Consider the following 13378-nt stretch of genomic DNA (forward strand, 5'->3'; position numbering starts at 1 on the left):
TTGGTCGATATTTCTGTGGCGACGGCACCGTCACGACTTCGGCGGAAACGATGTCAAGACTAGACCAGACAGATGTTGAGAGCTTCCTATCGCAAACCGAAGTTATGTCACGTCAGTGGCATCAAAACAGGCATCAACGCGCACAAGAGTTTCTTGATAATTTTGTGAGACAGAATGAAGCCGAGCTCCGCCACCTCCAGTGCTCAGAAATGCTCTTATCGGTAAATCTGGATGTCGCTCACCACGCGCTCTATCTAGAGCTTTCGCAATACCTAATCTCCCAAAAGATGCAGATAAAGAAGCTCAACAAGAAGTCTGGCTCAGACAGGAGCAGTAGGTTGAACGACAGTCTAGAGGGCTCTGCGAGTGCTGAAGAAGCGCTGCTAAGGTGTGCGTTGCTTTTTCAGACCGAAGAGGGCAAAGACGCACTCGAACTCCTGATTGAGAAACGCTCGCGTCAGCTCCATAGCACTGAGAAGGGACTGTTGAGATTGCTATCTGAGTTTGAGGGCTTGATGAGACAGACTCCAAACACTGAGTCGGGCATCAGGGACTTGTATGTCCATTACAAGAAGGACGTCACGCAATACAATTGGCTTGGAGATGACGAATCTAGCCAAAGTGTTCGCGCGCTGTTGAAAGAAGCCCAGAAGACGCCAAGGAAAGGTTTCACGGATCTTAGAAAGACGTCAAAGAGTCAACGCGAGCGGCTGATCAAACAGCAGCTCTCGCAACTCCGGGACATGTCTCTTGAACTTGCGCATAGGAAAAGGTCAGGGAGATTTGTCGTATCTATCCGCGATCATCTACAGCTTGTAGGTCTTGACAAGATTCAGTCTCTTCGCTGCAGTTCTCCTAGTTGCAAAGGCGCCATTAATCTTCAGATGCTCTTCTCGATATCACACTGCGGACATACTGCATGCAACGAGTGTCTTGAATCACGGACTGATGACGAGACCTGCGTCCACCCTGGCTGCAACTCTCATGCGAGCGAAGGTAGCCTGATACGAATGGCTGATCTCGCTTCGACCGAAGGCCAAGATACTCGACAAGGCTTTGGAAATAAGCTTGAGGCTGTGGTTCGACTTGTTTGTGGTATACCGGCTTCTGACCAAGGCATTATCTTTGCGGCGAACGAAGAGATTATTGCCATTCTTGAAACTGTGTTCGACCACCACGACATTTCTTATCACTCGCCAAGTCGAAGTCGACATGCTGCGTCAGCCAAGCTTATAGAGGACTTCAAGACAAACAAAAATCCGAAAACAAGGAAGAAGCTGATTATACTCAATCTTGGGAGTGAATCTGCAGCTGGCGTGTAAGTCCTCTTTGTTTCTGCAGATACTTCCCTTTTACTGATCATCCGCAGCAATCTTACTATCGCCAATCACGTCGTCTTCGTCTCACCATTCTTAGCAAAGACACAGTACGGTTACGATTCCGCCATGGCACAGGCAATCGCCCGAAGTCGCCGTTATGGCCAGGAGAAGAAAGTGCACATCTATCATGTAGTTGCCCAGCGGACGATAGATGTTGACATCCTTGAACATCGCCACAGACGGGGTGATGCTCTCACTACTACGGGTTCCACAACTGAGTTGTTGGAGTTATCGTCTGGGAAGAAGGAGAAGACACGACTTGTCAGGAACAACAAGGGTGAGATTGTGCTGATACCGCGTACGTGGCTAGCAGACAAGGCCAAGCGAGACATCTTGGGTATCAAGGAGTCACCGGAGAAGCTCACCTCGCTGATTAACTTCTCTGAAACCTTTGAGCAAGAAGACGACGAGTCCTAAGGCAGGCATGCAGCAGCCTCATTGAGGGCGATCCGTTTTCCAATTTCGGCATTAGCCATTTCTACATTCTGCTTTCATGTTGTATACCCTGTCGAGATCTAGGTCTCGTGTACGATTACTGTTTTCCGTACAAATAAGGCGTACAGTGTAGTTAGCATGATACCCGCAGTCGAGCACACTGCATCTTTGTCCATTACACTTACACTAGTACTGTCGTCGTGATGTATTCAGGACAAGCGCAATTAAGCCTCGAGCACTAACAACTACCTAATCTGGCAAGTGTCATATAAATCAGGTTGGTGCCCCAACCCCAGCCCGCTCTGCTTAGCATAAGCACCGCTAACAACACCCCCAACCAGGCTCACCGGTAACTCCACCCATCATCAGCATCACTATTACCACCTCTCCAACCTGCTCAACCAGCACATACCCCTCTCAAATCACGGCCAAGCCAAGTCGGCTCCACATGCCGTACCCCGCTGAACGGTGAAGGAACGGTACAGAGGTACTTAAGCGCCCCGCGTTATCTGTGTTTGTAGTTAGCACATGCCTAAATAGGATATTGCTTCTTTGAATGGATGATGGGATTATTTGACCGATCAGGACAATGCTGGGTTGCTGTGTTCTACGGTTTTTGAAGATAGTTACTTGGATGGGAAGGTTGGGGTGGGTTTAGTTTGTAGCTGACCCATGGGTCGCGAGATGCACAGCTGTGGCGTGGTTCCGGAAGACGGCGCAGGTGACATGGACGGATATGGTATGATTTCGTGGTTCATCTGTTTTCATTGGTAGTATGGGAAGATACAGGGTGTGTGCATGCGTCGCACGTGCTATCGCAGTTCGGGTTGTCAGTTCACGAGCTCGAGTCGCCCTAGAGTATTGCACTTGTTGAAGCTGAAGACTTTGAGCTTTCATTCGCGCGTCCTCGCCTCTCCTCTTAGATAGTACAAAAAGTTATGTATCAAAAAACCAAGTCCTTTTTCATCGCCAAACGCCTCGCCGAATGCTACATCAGTCTCGATGCCTGCTCCAATCTGAGTGCCTTGGCACGGTTGGAGGAATTACGCATGCGCGCTTTAGCTTGCACGGTATGCTGTACGCAAACAATGCTCTCCTGCTGAACTGCGTCTTATCCCTTGACCGCGTGCTTATATGACCCATCGGTAACTGGCGTATCGACCGGCTGTCTCGGATTTTCGGATAATCTTGACGACGGAGCCTCTCCTCAGGCCTAGGTACTTGGCGACCGGGTCGGTGGACTGGATTCTGGGCAGCTGTGTCTGCTTCAGACGGTATCGCTGGAGCAGTTGCTGCTTCTCCTCGTCGCTCAGCAGGACATGCTTAGGCACCAACTCGTGCTTTGTGATGTTAACAAGCAGATCTTGCTCAACAAAGACCTCTACACCGCCCTTGGGACCATCGGTGATGCTTGTCGCGCCGCGCAGGAGTCGGATGGCCATACCCGTCATGGGCTTTACGGTGACCATAATGCCAGAGTGGAAAGAGCCGTTGACAAGATGGGCCATGTAGTCGCGCAGTTGCTTCATTCCGACGTTCTCGTCTGCGTTGAACTCGATCCAGATGGTACCGATATTGGGCTGGGGGTTCGGGTTCTTCTTGGTCGGGGCGTCGGTGTACTTTGCGAGCATGTCTTCGGAAGGCTGGCAGGAGAAGTTGAGGCGCGAACGGCTGGTGGAAGATTAGCACTGCGGCCTAGAGATGGGCATGATTTGGCGCATACTCGGGCTCGCCGTCCTCGCGCGCATATTTCCTGGCGAACTCTTCAAGCGACATGGTCATGTCGTCCTCGACAATCATGTAGCCCTTTTGTACAGTCAGCGCGCAGTCCATGGTGTTCCCAAGCGCATGCGCAACCCACCCGGTCGTTCATCATCTCCTTTGTTGTCCGCCAGACCCTCCACAAGCGGATAAGAGACGCGCCATACTTTTCGCCGTCCATATTTGCCGTCGCTAACGTTGATGGTGGAGTAAGACTGTTGGGTTGGGGTGTCGGCGCCACGGGTGAGTGAAGTCGTCGGTCGCGTCAAAGAAATCTCCAGAAGTCCCAAAGGGCAGGCCGGGCGTCGGCTTGGCATGCAGCACTAGCGCGGAGCCTGGAGCAGGACCCCCACCACTTCCGCCCATCTCGAACCTGAACATGGCCTCCTCAGACGAAATCCCCAACCTACGAACACTTCTCGGACAAGGCCGTGGTGCATCATCGCGAGGAAGAGGACGTGCAAGGGGCGGTCTTGGTGCCTCTGGCCAAGAACGGGCACAGGTGCTCGACAATGCCGTCAAAGCCACGGACCAAGATGCGGCGGGGAGCAGGGTGAGCTGTGTAGAGCTTGGTTATCTCCACGACCCGTATGCGAAGCTGTTTGCGCTGCAGCAGACGACAAGGAAACTGCCGTTGCTCAACCGGGGCACTTATGTTCGCACCTCGGCCATCGACCTCTTAGTCGCCAAGTTCCTCGTCACCTACCCGTCGTCGGCGAAGCAGATCATCTCCCTCGGTGCTGGCACTGACACACGGTTCTTCCGCCTCCTCGACCTGTACCCCCAGACGCGCCTCGTATACCATGAGATTGACTTTCCTACCAACACACTCGCCAAGATAGCCGCTATACAGAGGCAACCGCTGCTTTATCGGAAGCTCCTACACATACCGTCAACGTCGGCCTCGTACCACTCAGATACGTACAACATTCATGCGCTTGATTTACGGTCTCTGGCGAGCTCGTCAGAAGAGGCGCCCCTACCCCAGATACCAAACCTGAATCCGAGCATACCTACGTTGATCCTGTCGGAGATGTGCCTAGTCTACCTGCAGCCTTCGACGGTGCAATCAATAGTGTCGTCACTATTGACACACTACCTCCACCCTCCGACACCAGCCTCTCTTATACTCTACGAGCCTATCCTGCCCCAAGATGCCTTCGGCCGGACCATGATCTCGAACCTCCAGACACGAAACATCCACCTTTACACACTGACGGCATATCCCGAGTTGGGCGATCAACGCGCGCGCTTACAGGGCTATGGCTTGACAGACGGGGCCAAGGTCGCAGATACAAACACTATCTGGCGTAGATGGATTGACAATGAGGAGAAGGAGCGCATTGCCGGCTTAGAATTCCTAGACGAGTTGGAAGAACTGGAAATGTTACTCCGGCACTACTGCGTCGCATGGGGCTGGAGAGATGGCGAAAGCAATGTCTTTTCCAAGGCTTGGGCAGATGTAAGCGAGTAAGAAGCGGCGGGCTCTTAGTCAAGATGCAGTCATGAGCATATTAATAATTATCTTGTAACTGAGAACAAATAGTCGGCCTGTCTCTGCGGCATGCTCGAGAGTTGTGATTTGACCTGTGTAAAGTGAAAGCCACGTGCTTGCGCGCCAAATGCACATCGTACGCTAGGCCCAAGGCGGCTTTGCCCGAGCGGCGCCTTGAATCCCCCAGACACGATGCTTGCGACAACAAGGACATTTACTTGTCAACGACTCGACCAACTCTCCACGCCGCGGCTGTAAGGAGCAGAAATCACCCGACGATACACAATGTCATAGTCGCTGCTAGGACGTACCGATAACGACTTCACACGATCGCGACCCAGTCTCTCCATAACAAACAAAACAACACCGAGTCGCTGCCGCCATGGCAGTGCGCAATACCACACAGCCGTCTTTCAACTTCCTCACTGGCGAGGAAGAGGAGTCAACGCCTGCCATCGCCAAACGCGAACCTCTCCGCGAAACGTTCCGAACCACATTGCGAGCGTCGCAGAATGCGCCGCACACGGTTGTGCCCTCGGACCCGATCAATGAGGATCTCCGCGCCCAACTCAACACCCTACGATATGAGCTCGAAACAGCGAAACACGAGAAGGAGATGATGAAGCTGGAACATGCGCAAGAACTCCGCGATGCCCAAACCCGCGCCGATGCCGACTTCCGTAAAGCGCAGCAGGCCGAGGCGTCCAACACCCTCACCGCGAAAAAATACGATGCGCTGACCAAGGAGATGGCCGAAGTGCAAACACGGGCTGCCAACGAGCGACAGGCGCTAGAAAGGCGATTGCGGGAGTGCCAGGAAAGGGCGCAATCGCTACAAGAAGAATACGACGAGGTCAGAGAGGAGTTGGCGACATCACAACGGCAGAATGAGCACCAATATAACACGCTGCAAACGGAACACAAAGCGCTCAAGGACAGTGTCGAGGAGGTGCAGGCAGATCTACAGGCCAAGGTCAATGCTTTGCAGGCGGCACAGAAGAAGCTCGCGCAGAAGGAGGAGGAAGTCGGTCAGATGGAAGCCGAGGTGTTGCGCCTCAAGGCAATTACGGGAGATGCAGAAACACTGGCAGTCATCAAGAGGGAGCTCTCTGACCAGGTCGCACACATTAAGAAGCTCGAGACCCTGACGAGGGAGCAGAACACCGAGCTTAAGCAGTATCGGAAACAACACAAGGCGATTGAGGTAGTCGAGGAGGAGAAGAGATCGCTGCAGGCGAAGCTGCGGACCATGGACGATTTGGAACGGCAACTGGGAGAGGCCGAGCTGAGAAAGCAAGTTCTAGAAGAAGAGCGCCATTCATGGACGTCGTACCTCGAGGCAGAAGCGGAGATACACGGCGAAGTACTCTTTGAAACACCACAAGACCTCGCACGAGCTTTCATCCAAGAGCGCATAGAGAGAACCGATCTCATCAACAAACTGGGCGAGATCAAGCCCGAGCTCATTGTCAAAGAGGCCAACATACAAGCACTCGAAGAGGAAAAGGCCAAGTTGCAAGCCGAAGTTCAGCAACTCAAGGCAGCTGGAAACACTGCCGCAGCGAATAGTGCCGACGCAAAGGTACGAGCCAGGCTTGAGCGACAGAAAGCCTTGGCAACTAAAGAAGTCGAATTCCTACGTGCCCAAGTCAAAGCTTTCGACGATGAAGAGCGCGAGATGCAGCCGGACACATTCGACGCTGCAAAGTCTGAACGGATAAAGGAGCTAGAAGATCTCGTCGATCAATATCGCAGAGAGGTTGATACTCTGCAAAAGGAGTTCAACAGTCTAGAAAAGCCTGCTGCTGCCACAACAGGCCAAAAGCGTGCTCTTGATACAGACGAGAACGAGGAACGGGTAGGCGAGCTGCGCCGGAAAAATCGCCAACTACAAGATGACCTCAGCGCCCTGCAAAAGAAGATGAAGCTCGTCGAGGCCGAATACAAAGCTCAGCACTCGCAGCTTAAGAAGCTGAAGGAGTCTTCACGAACACGAGTTCTGGAGCTAAAATCCAACCCTACCGCCGACGCAGAAGCCCTCAAGCTAAGCACCGTACGCAATCTCCGTGAAGCCAACGCACAGCTCCTCGACCAGCTTGATAACCAAAAAACACCACCTTCCTCGGTTCCACTAGCTGCGCTCGACGCGGCTAGGGACGAGCTCGAAGAACTGAAAGCCCAACTCGCTTCTTCGTCCAAGAAAATTGTACGTCTGAAACAAATCTGGACGGCGAAGTCTCTCGAGTTTAGGGAAGCTGTTGCGTCCATCCTCGGCTGGAAGCTGGACTTTATGCCCAACGGACGAGTCAAGGTGACCAGTATGTTCAAGCCTGCCGATGAGGAAGGGGAGAATAGCATAGTGTTTGATGGCGAGAATGGAACGATGAAGGTCTCGGGCGGAGAGCAAAGTGTGTTTGCAGGGGAGATACGCGATCAGATTGTGTACTGGGTAGAGGGCAGGAAGGAGATACCATGTTTCCTCAGCGCACTGACGTTGGAGTTTTGGGAGCGGGGGCCGGGCGGGCAGACGATGCATGGTTAGCTGGGAAGAGCTGCAATCTGGTAGATCCGGATGTAATGAACACTTTTTGCACTCATGTATTGCTGATCGGTGATATGAAGAGCTCTTCAAAACAGAATCCAACTACGTTCTTATCCGTTCCTCATTTCTTTCCAAGATCAAATCATGCCCAAATTCCGCATCTCCCTCTCAAACTGCTCATTCACCACGACCCTTTGCCTCCACTCCTCTGTTCTTCTTGCCCGCTGCACATCCCTTCTATCGAGTTTCTTCCGCCACCAAAACCAGCCCATGACCCAACACCACGGTAACGCCGTAATTACCACAAAGTCATAACACAGTAGTGATGTTGTCGCAGGTTGGATCCATGAAGAGTGTGCTGGTGTGGCGTGAGTGGCTCTTTCGAGATTCGGGAGACAAGTCGGCTGTGTTGGGGCTGTGAATGGCGTAGCTGAGGAAACTGGGGTGGGTATAGGTGTTTGGTATAGTCCTACGGTGGTTGTCGAGATGGGTTGCGTTGTAGCAGTAAATATTCTTAGTGACGCTGTCGCAGTGGTGGTGTTTGGTAAATGGGTAAAGTATTTAAACTCAGGTATAGTGAGCGTGGAGGTGTGCGTGACGGTGGTGTTGTGGGCGAGCACCAATGCGGTTCCGGTGTAGCTGGTAAAGACAAGGAGCGTAAGGATAGTGCGCATAACTTTGGTGATGTGATCTCTTTCACAACGCATGCCGAGCTGCGTCTACGTGGCCGTGAAGGATGATGTTGGTAACGACTGAGGGTGCGTGTTGAGCAGTGTGAGGACCAGCAAAGACCAAGCAGAAAGGAAACAGCATCATGCTCGGAGTGTGATATCCAATATACGAGAAGAGACTCGCAAGTAGACATGAAAGGATGGTGAACATGAGTTGGGGTGGAGGCAAACGTGCTATTGTCCTTTAGCAGAGAAAAGAAGCCTGTCATATGTACATGGAATTTCCCCTTTCACCTCCAACGCCAGAAGCCGACTACAGGGCATACATTTTCATCATACTATCCGTCATCATTGTGCCTTGTCCCACGGTAGAGCGAATGTAGATACCCAATCCTCAACCTCTTTCTTGAGTTCGATAATCTCGGTAATGTCCTCGCCCTCGCCAACGTACTCCTTGAACGCAGCCACGCTGGTAGGGTTCTTGCGACCAGTGTCTTCGGCCTTCTTCTTAGCGTCCTTGTCCAACTTTTGGGTGATGCCAACTGCGCGGTGCACAACGTCGGCCACACGCTTGAAGTCGTCGGTCTGGAAGCCACGAGTTGTCATGGCAGGAGTTCCAAGGCGAATGCCACCGGGCTTCATGGCAGATTTGTCGCCAGGAACAGTGTTCTTGTTCGACGCGACGCCGACCAGCTCGAGAACGCGCTCGACTCGTGCGCCATCCACGCCGCGGTCCTTGAGATCGACAAGGACAAGGTGGTTGTCAGTGCCGCCTGATACAATGTTGTAGCCGAGACCACCCTTGTCCTTTGAATCACCAAGGCGCTGCGCAAGAGCCTTGGCGTTGTCCAAAACCTGCTGCTGGTAGTCCTTGAACTCCTTGGTTGAGGCTTGCTGCAGGGCTACAGCCAAAGCGGTGATGGTGTGGTTGTGAGGTCCTCCCTGGTGGCCTGGGAACACGGATGCGTTGATTGGGCCTTCCAAATCATACATCTCCTCCTTGCCCTTCTTGTCGACCTTGCGTACACCCTTGCGGTAGAAGATCATGGCACCTCGCGGGCCTCGAAGCGACTTGTGTGTTGTAGTTGTGACAATATCGGAGTGGGGGAACGGAGAGGGGATAACGCCGGCGGCAACCAGACCTGAGATGTGAGCCATGTCAGAGAGAAGGTACGCGCCAACATCATCTGCCAGCTTCCTCATGCGCTCGTACTCGATCAACCGACTGTATGCCGATGTACCCGCAACAATGACCTTGGGCCTGTACAAATGTGCCAGTTCCGACATCTTTTCGTAGTCGATGATGCCAGTCTTCTCATTGAGCCTGTATGGGAGGGTTTCGTAATATTTGGATACGGCGGAGATTTTCTTGGTGGGTGTTTGGTAGCCGTGCGACAAGTGGCCGCCATGGGGGAGGTCGAGACTGAGGATACGGTCGTGGGTGTTGAGAACGGCGGAGTAGGCGTAGAGGTTTGCGGGCGATCCGGAGAGGGCTGGAGCTGTGTCAGACGGCGATGGTGGCATTTTTGTCGACTGACTCACGCTGGACGTTGACACCCCACTCGTCCGGGCTCAACCCAAATGCCTTGAGCGCTCTCTGCTGGCATAGGCGCTCGGCCTCATCAATGTGCTCGTTTCCTCCGTAGTATCGCGCGCCTGGGTAGCCTTCCGAGTACTTGTCTATCGTGGCGTGTCAGCTTATAATTGTGGTGTGAGAATGCGCAGAACGCACTTTGCATGACACTGCCGAGCGCATCGAGCACAGCTTGCGATGTGAAGTTTTCCGAAGGGATCAGGTTTATGAAGTGCTTCTGGCGATTCTTCTCCTGCAGTCAAAGTATCGTAAGCTTTGTCTTCGCATCCATGGCTTCAACATGTGCCAACGAACCCTGTTGATGATCTGGTAGACGGTAGGATCGGCCTGCTCAAGATCCTGGGAGAGAATCTGACATTTGTTAGTACTGCCAATTCTGCGTGTCTGTCACGACGAAGCATACCTTCTGCTGTGCATCCATGCTCGTCGCATAGCCCCGCCATTGCTGCCTCTGTATTCTTGCATGGTTGGTGGCGATTGAAGCTGTGGAGCGAGAGTTGAGCTGGCGCAAAGGCGCTCTGCAGGCTGCTCTGAGGTTCGCCATGGTCTCTGGTCTGGTAGGCAGGGCAGAAGCGTGGCGCGACCTTATAAACGTACTTGATGACAGCCGGACTCGTAGTCTCAATGAGGCAACGAAACGATGGGGCCCGCTTAATCACGGAACTGGAGCGGTGTTGCAGGGGTCGTGGCCTCGGCGCCGATTCTCCGTTCTCCGCCGGTAAAATCGCAGCGCTTCCGTCTCGCGTCCTCTTCTTTTCTTCACGTAACTAAACCCGAGATGATATGACTGCTTTCAACTCAGCTGCATCCTCACTTGGCTGGCGCAAGCTGGCCGACGTGGGAGCTGTTGACACGCCCCGGCACCCACCACCTAGGGGGACGAAAAAATCTATGATCGGCTACGTTGCGTAGGAAGCATCTGTTGATGTGTGTGCCTTTTGTCCAGCGTCGCATGGAGACGGAGCACAAGATGTTGGTGTCTTTACTTCAATGCCGCGGGCGACAGTCGTTCCCACGTATGTAGCATTCCAATGTACTCGTCAGTGTCACAAGCCATTCTCATCGCCCTACGTGACGGGTATTGCATAACGTCATAGTTACATGCCAGCATGAACATGATTGACGACACCGCTGCACATTGGATATGAACAGGCAGACGATGCCACCACAACGGGTCCAAGGTACTATACACAATCTTGCCATGTTGATCTGGCCTGGTGTGGCTGCTTCCGCACATTCCAGCTACCGTGACTCTGTCTCGACAGTGTGCTCATCACGACGAGAGCACGACGCAGAGCTACCTGAAGCTCCCTTCGAAGCCGGCTCGGAGTCAGATCAACAACAGAAGCTCTCGGGGCTTGCGAATCCAGATCTCGTCTACGGCATACCGGTGGCGGTCTGCAAGCGGCTGGTCCTCTCGGGGTCATAGCTATTCACGAGCTTGACGACGGAGCACACAGTCGCTCCTCCTCCAACCAGCCGCCAAGGCTACTAGTGACGGCCCTGAGAGCATTGAACCTGGGGAGCGCGCGTCCCAATGGCCGTCACTTCCTCGGACGCGCTCCTCTGTTTACTGACCCCGCCTCCACTCGCCTCTACTCACCTCCATCCACCACACTCTGACCGCAACTTCTGCCTCCACCTGCAGTCATACAGCCACCACACGCGTACACTTACTACACCGCCATCGACTCGACTAGCCAGTTGTACGCAGATACGAGATTCCACCATGGCACCCAAGCCCAAGGCACTGAACTCACCTCCGCCAGCAACACCTCACAGTCGCGATACCAGCCCAGAACTAGATAGCTCTTCCAAGACAACGCAATACAATCAGAAGACGGGCCGTCCTGTTCGCAAGAGTGCGGGCAAGATCAAGCGGGTCGCGGGCTACGTTGATTTCGAAGACCCCGACTTTGCTGCCTTGACCGACAGCGAGTTGAGCGAGCTGAGCGAGCTAGACGATGACGACGACGACGACGACATGACGCCACTCAGTCTTTCAGGCAAGAAAAAGAAGAATAAGGGCGCACTGAAGCGTAAACGCAGTCCCTCGCCTCCGTCCCCACACCTAGAGCCCCTCATCCACAACCAAGAGCTTGATGACCTGACCGACAACGAAGAGGGCGGCGCTTTCCACCGGAACGACCCTAAGAAGCCACCAGTAACCTTACAGTTCAACGTTCCGCTAGGTTTCCACGGCCCGCTCTTCGTCAAGCTCGATAGCACCCTCCTGCAGGTCAACCAGCAAGGCAAATTACATGAGATGCAGCCAGGAAAGTCGAAGAAGCTCCGTACTGAGAGCCCAGAGCGAGTGGGACCAGCTACAGTGCGTTCCAAAGGCTTCACAGATCTACCGGGCGAGCTTCGAAACACTATATATCGCTATCTTTTCGCCCGCAAGGACAAGGATTCAAGGCTTAGAATTCCCTTGACAAGCAACGATCCCAAGGACAGTCTGGCCAAGTCCGCTCAGTTTCTCAGAAGCTGTAAGCTAGTGCACAACGAAGCCTGTTCCATCCTCTATGGTGAGAACACATTCTCTTTCCATCGGCATTACGATACCCGCGGACCATACTGGGAGCCGGTACCCAAAGAGATTGGTTATCAGGATGTTCTACATTTTCTGAGGAAAATCGGACCCGAAAACATTCAATATCTGCGCGATGTCAACTTTGTCTTCGATGACGCGCGTCCCAAAGATACACCCTACGTCACCTCCAACGAGCAGCGTCGCTATCTGAACGATGAGTACCTGATGAACTGTCTGCGAATTCTCCGTGACGCCAAGCTCCACAAGATCTCAATGTATTTCGGCGGGCGTCGACAGCTGGGCCGCACCGATGTCAGGTTCCTAGGCTACCTGGAACAGGTCAAGGCAGACGAAGTATCTCGGAAAAGCGAGAAGTACTACCATAGTGCTGACCGATACCTGAGCCAGGTCGCTTGGGGTCATCTAAAGGGTAAGTGTCCCTGTACGAACTGCATATGAGATACAAGCTGACATTGAACACCTATATGTAGACAAGATGACACGCAAGAAGAAGCTTTACGAGAAGGAATAGCTCGATGTTTTGAGCTATCTCCATCCAATTTGCGGTAGACTGTCGTCACCTCTGCCTTGTTGCAGGGGCCTATCGGGTATTCCGGTCGTCGGCTTCTCTCACTCTTCACCACCCACGTGTTACCTGCTCTTATGCATCGACCAGAATGCTTCGGCATATATTATACAGATCTTGCGTTTGCCTACACCTGCCTCCAGGGGCAAGCCACACGGCGACTAGGCGTCAAGGGCTGTCATTTATGCTGAAAGTTGATCTTGTACAATTCACTCCCGGGCCCATGTTTGTCAACCGTTAGCGGGTGACGTTGTCAACCCTTGTATTGGCGTTTATGGTACATACCCTTCATGCAGCATATCACACTGATGTATTTCCCCCAACACAAAAATCTTAGACAAAAGATGAAAATTATTTCCAACAACTGTAATGATTGGTCCAA

At 53.0% G+C, this 13378-nt stretch overlaps 6 protein-coding genes across 6 annotated transcripts; 4 read left to right on the top strand and 2 right to left on the bottom strand.

The window, feature by feature from the left end:
• Positions 1–287: 287 nt before the first annotated feature.
• ACET3X_007720 (uncharacterized protein) lies at positions 288–1796 on the top strand (the record flags this gene model as incomplete). Its single annotated transcript, XM_069453898.1, has 2 exons — positions 288–1318; positions 1370–1796. The coding sequence occupies 2 exons, from the start codon at positions 288–290 to the stop codon at positions 1794–1796; spliced, it is 1458 nt and encodes a 485-aa protein (XP_069304883.1).
• Positions 1797–2679: 883 nt separating this feature from the next.
• ACET3X_007721 (uncharacterized protein) lies at positions 2680–3819 on the bottom strand. The gene is made up of 3 exons (XM_069453899.1): positions 3676–3819; positions 3538–3620; positions 2680–3485 (listed from the first exon to the last, which is right to left on the bottom strand). Exons 1-3 carry the CDS (start codon positions 3754–3756, stop codon positions 2945–2947), a joined length of 705 nt encoding a protein of 234 aa, XP_069304884.1. The 5' UTR covers positions 3757–3819; the 3' UTR covers positions 2680–2944.
• Positions 3820–3954: 135 nt separating this feature from the next.
• Positions 3955–5049, top strand: ACET3X_007722 (uncharacterized protein; the record flags this gene model as incomplete). The annotated part of the gene is made up of 1 exon (XM_069453900.1): positions 3955–5049. One exon carries the CDS (start codon positions 3955–3957, stop codon positions 5047–5049), a length of 1095 nt encoding a protein of 364 aa, XP_069304885.1.
• Positions 5050–5452: 403 nt separating this feature from the next.
• On the top strand, positions 5453–7612 carry ACET3X_007723 (uncharacterized protein; the record flags this gene model as incomplete). Its single annotated transcript, XM_069453901.1, has 1 exon — positions 5453–7612. The coding sequence occupies one exon, from the start codon at positions 5453–5455 to the stop codon at positions 7610–7612; it is 2160 nt and encodes a 719-aa protein (XP_069304886.1).
• Positions 7613–8502: 890 nt separating this feature from the next.
• Positions 8503–10500, bottom strand: ACET3X_007724 (uncharacterized protein). Its single transcript, XM_069453902.1, has 5 exons — positions 10281–10500; positions 10172–10228; positions 10016–10109; positions 9826–9963; positions 8503–9776 (listed from the first exon to the last, which is right to left on the bottom strand). The coding sequence occupies exons 1-5, from the start codon at positions 10419–10421 to the stop codon at positions 8632–8634; spliced, it is 1575 nt and encodes a 524-aa protein (XP_069304887.1). The 5' UTR covers positions 10422–10500; the 3' UTR covers positions 8503–8631.
• Positions 10501–11606: 1106 nt separating this feature from the next.
• Positions 11607–12942, top strand: ACET3X_007725 (uncharacterized protein; the record flags this gene model as incomplete). Its single annotated transcript, XM_069453903.1, has 2 exons — positions 11607–12840; positions 12902–12942. 2 exons carry the CDS (start codon positions 11607–11609, stop codon positions 12940–12942), a joined length of 1275 nt encoding a protein of 424 aa, XP_069304888.1.
• Positions 12943–13378: the final 436 nt, after the last annotated feature.

This window comes from Alternaria dauci, chromosome 7 (genome assembly GCF_042100115.1).
Source record: "Alternaria dauci strain A2016 chromosome 7, whole genome shotgun sequence".
Classification (NCBI taxonomy): Eukaryota; Fungi; Ascomycota; class Dothideomycetes; order Pleosporales; family Pleosporaceae; genus Alternaria; species Alternaria dauci.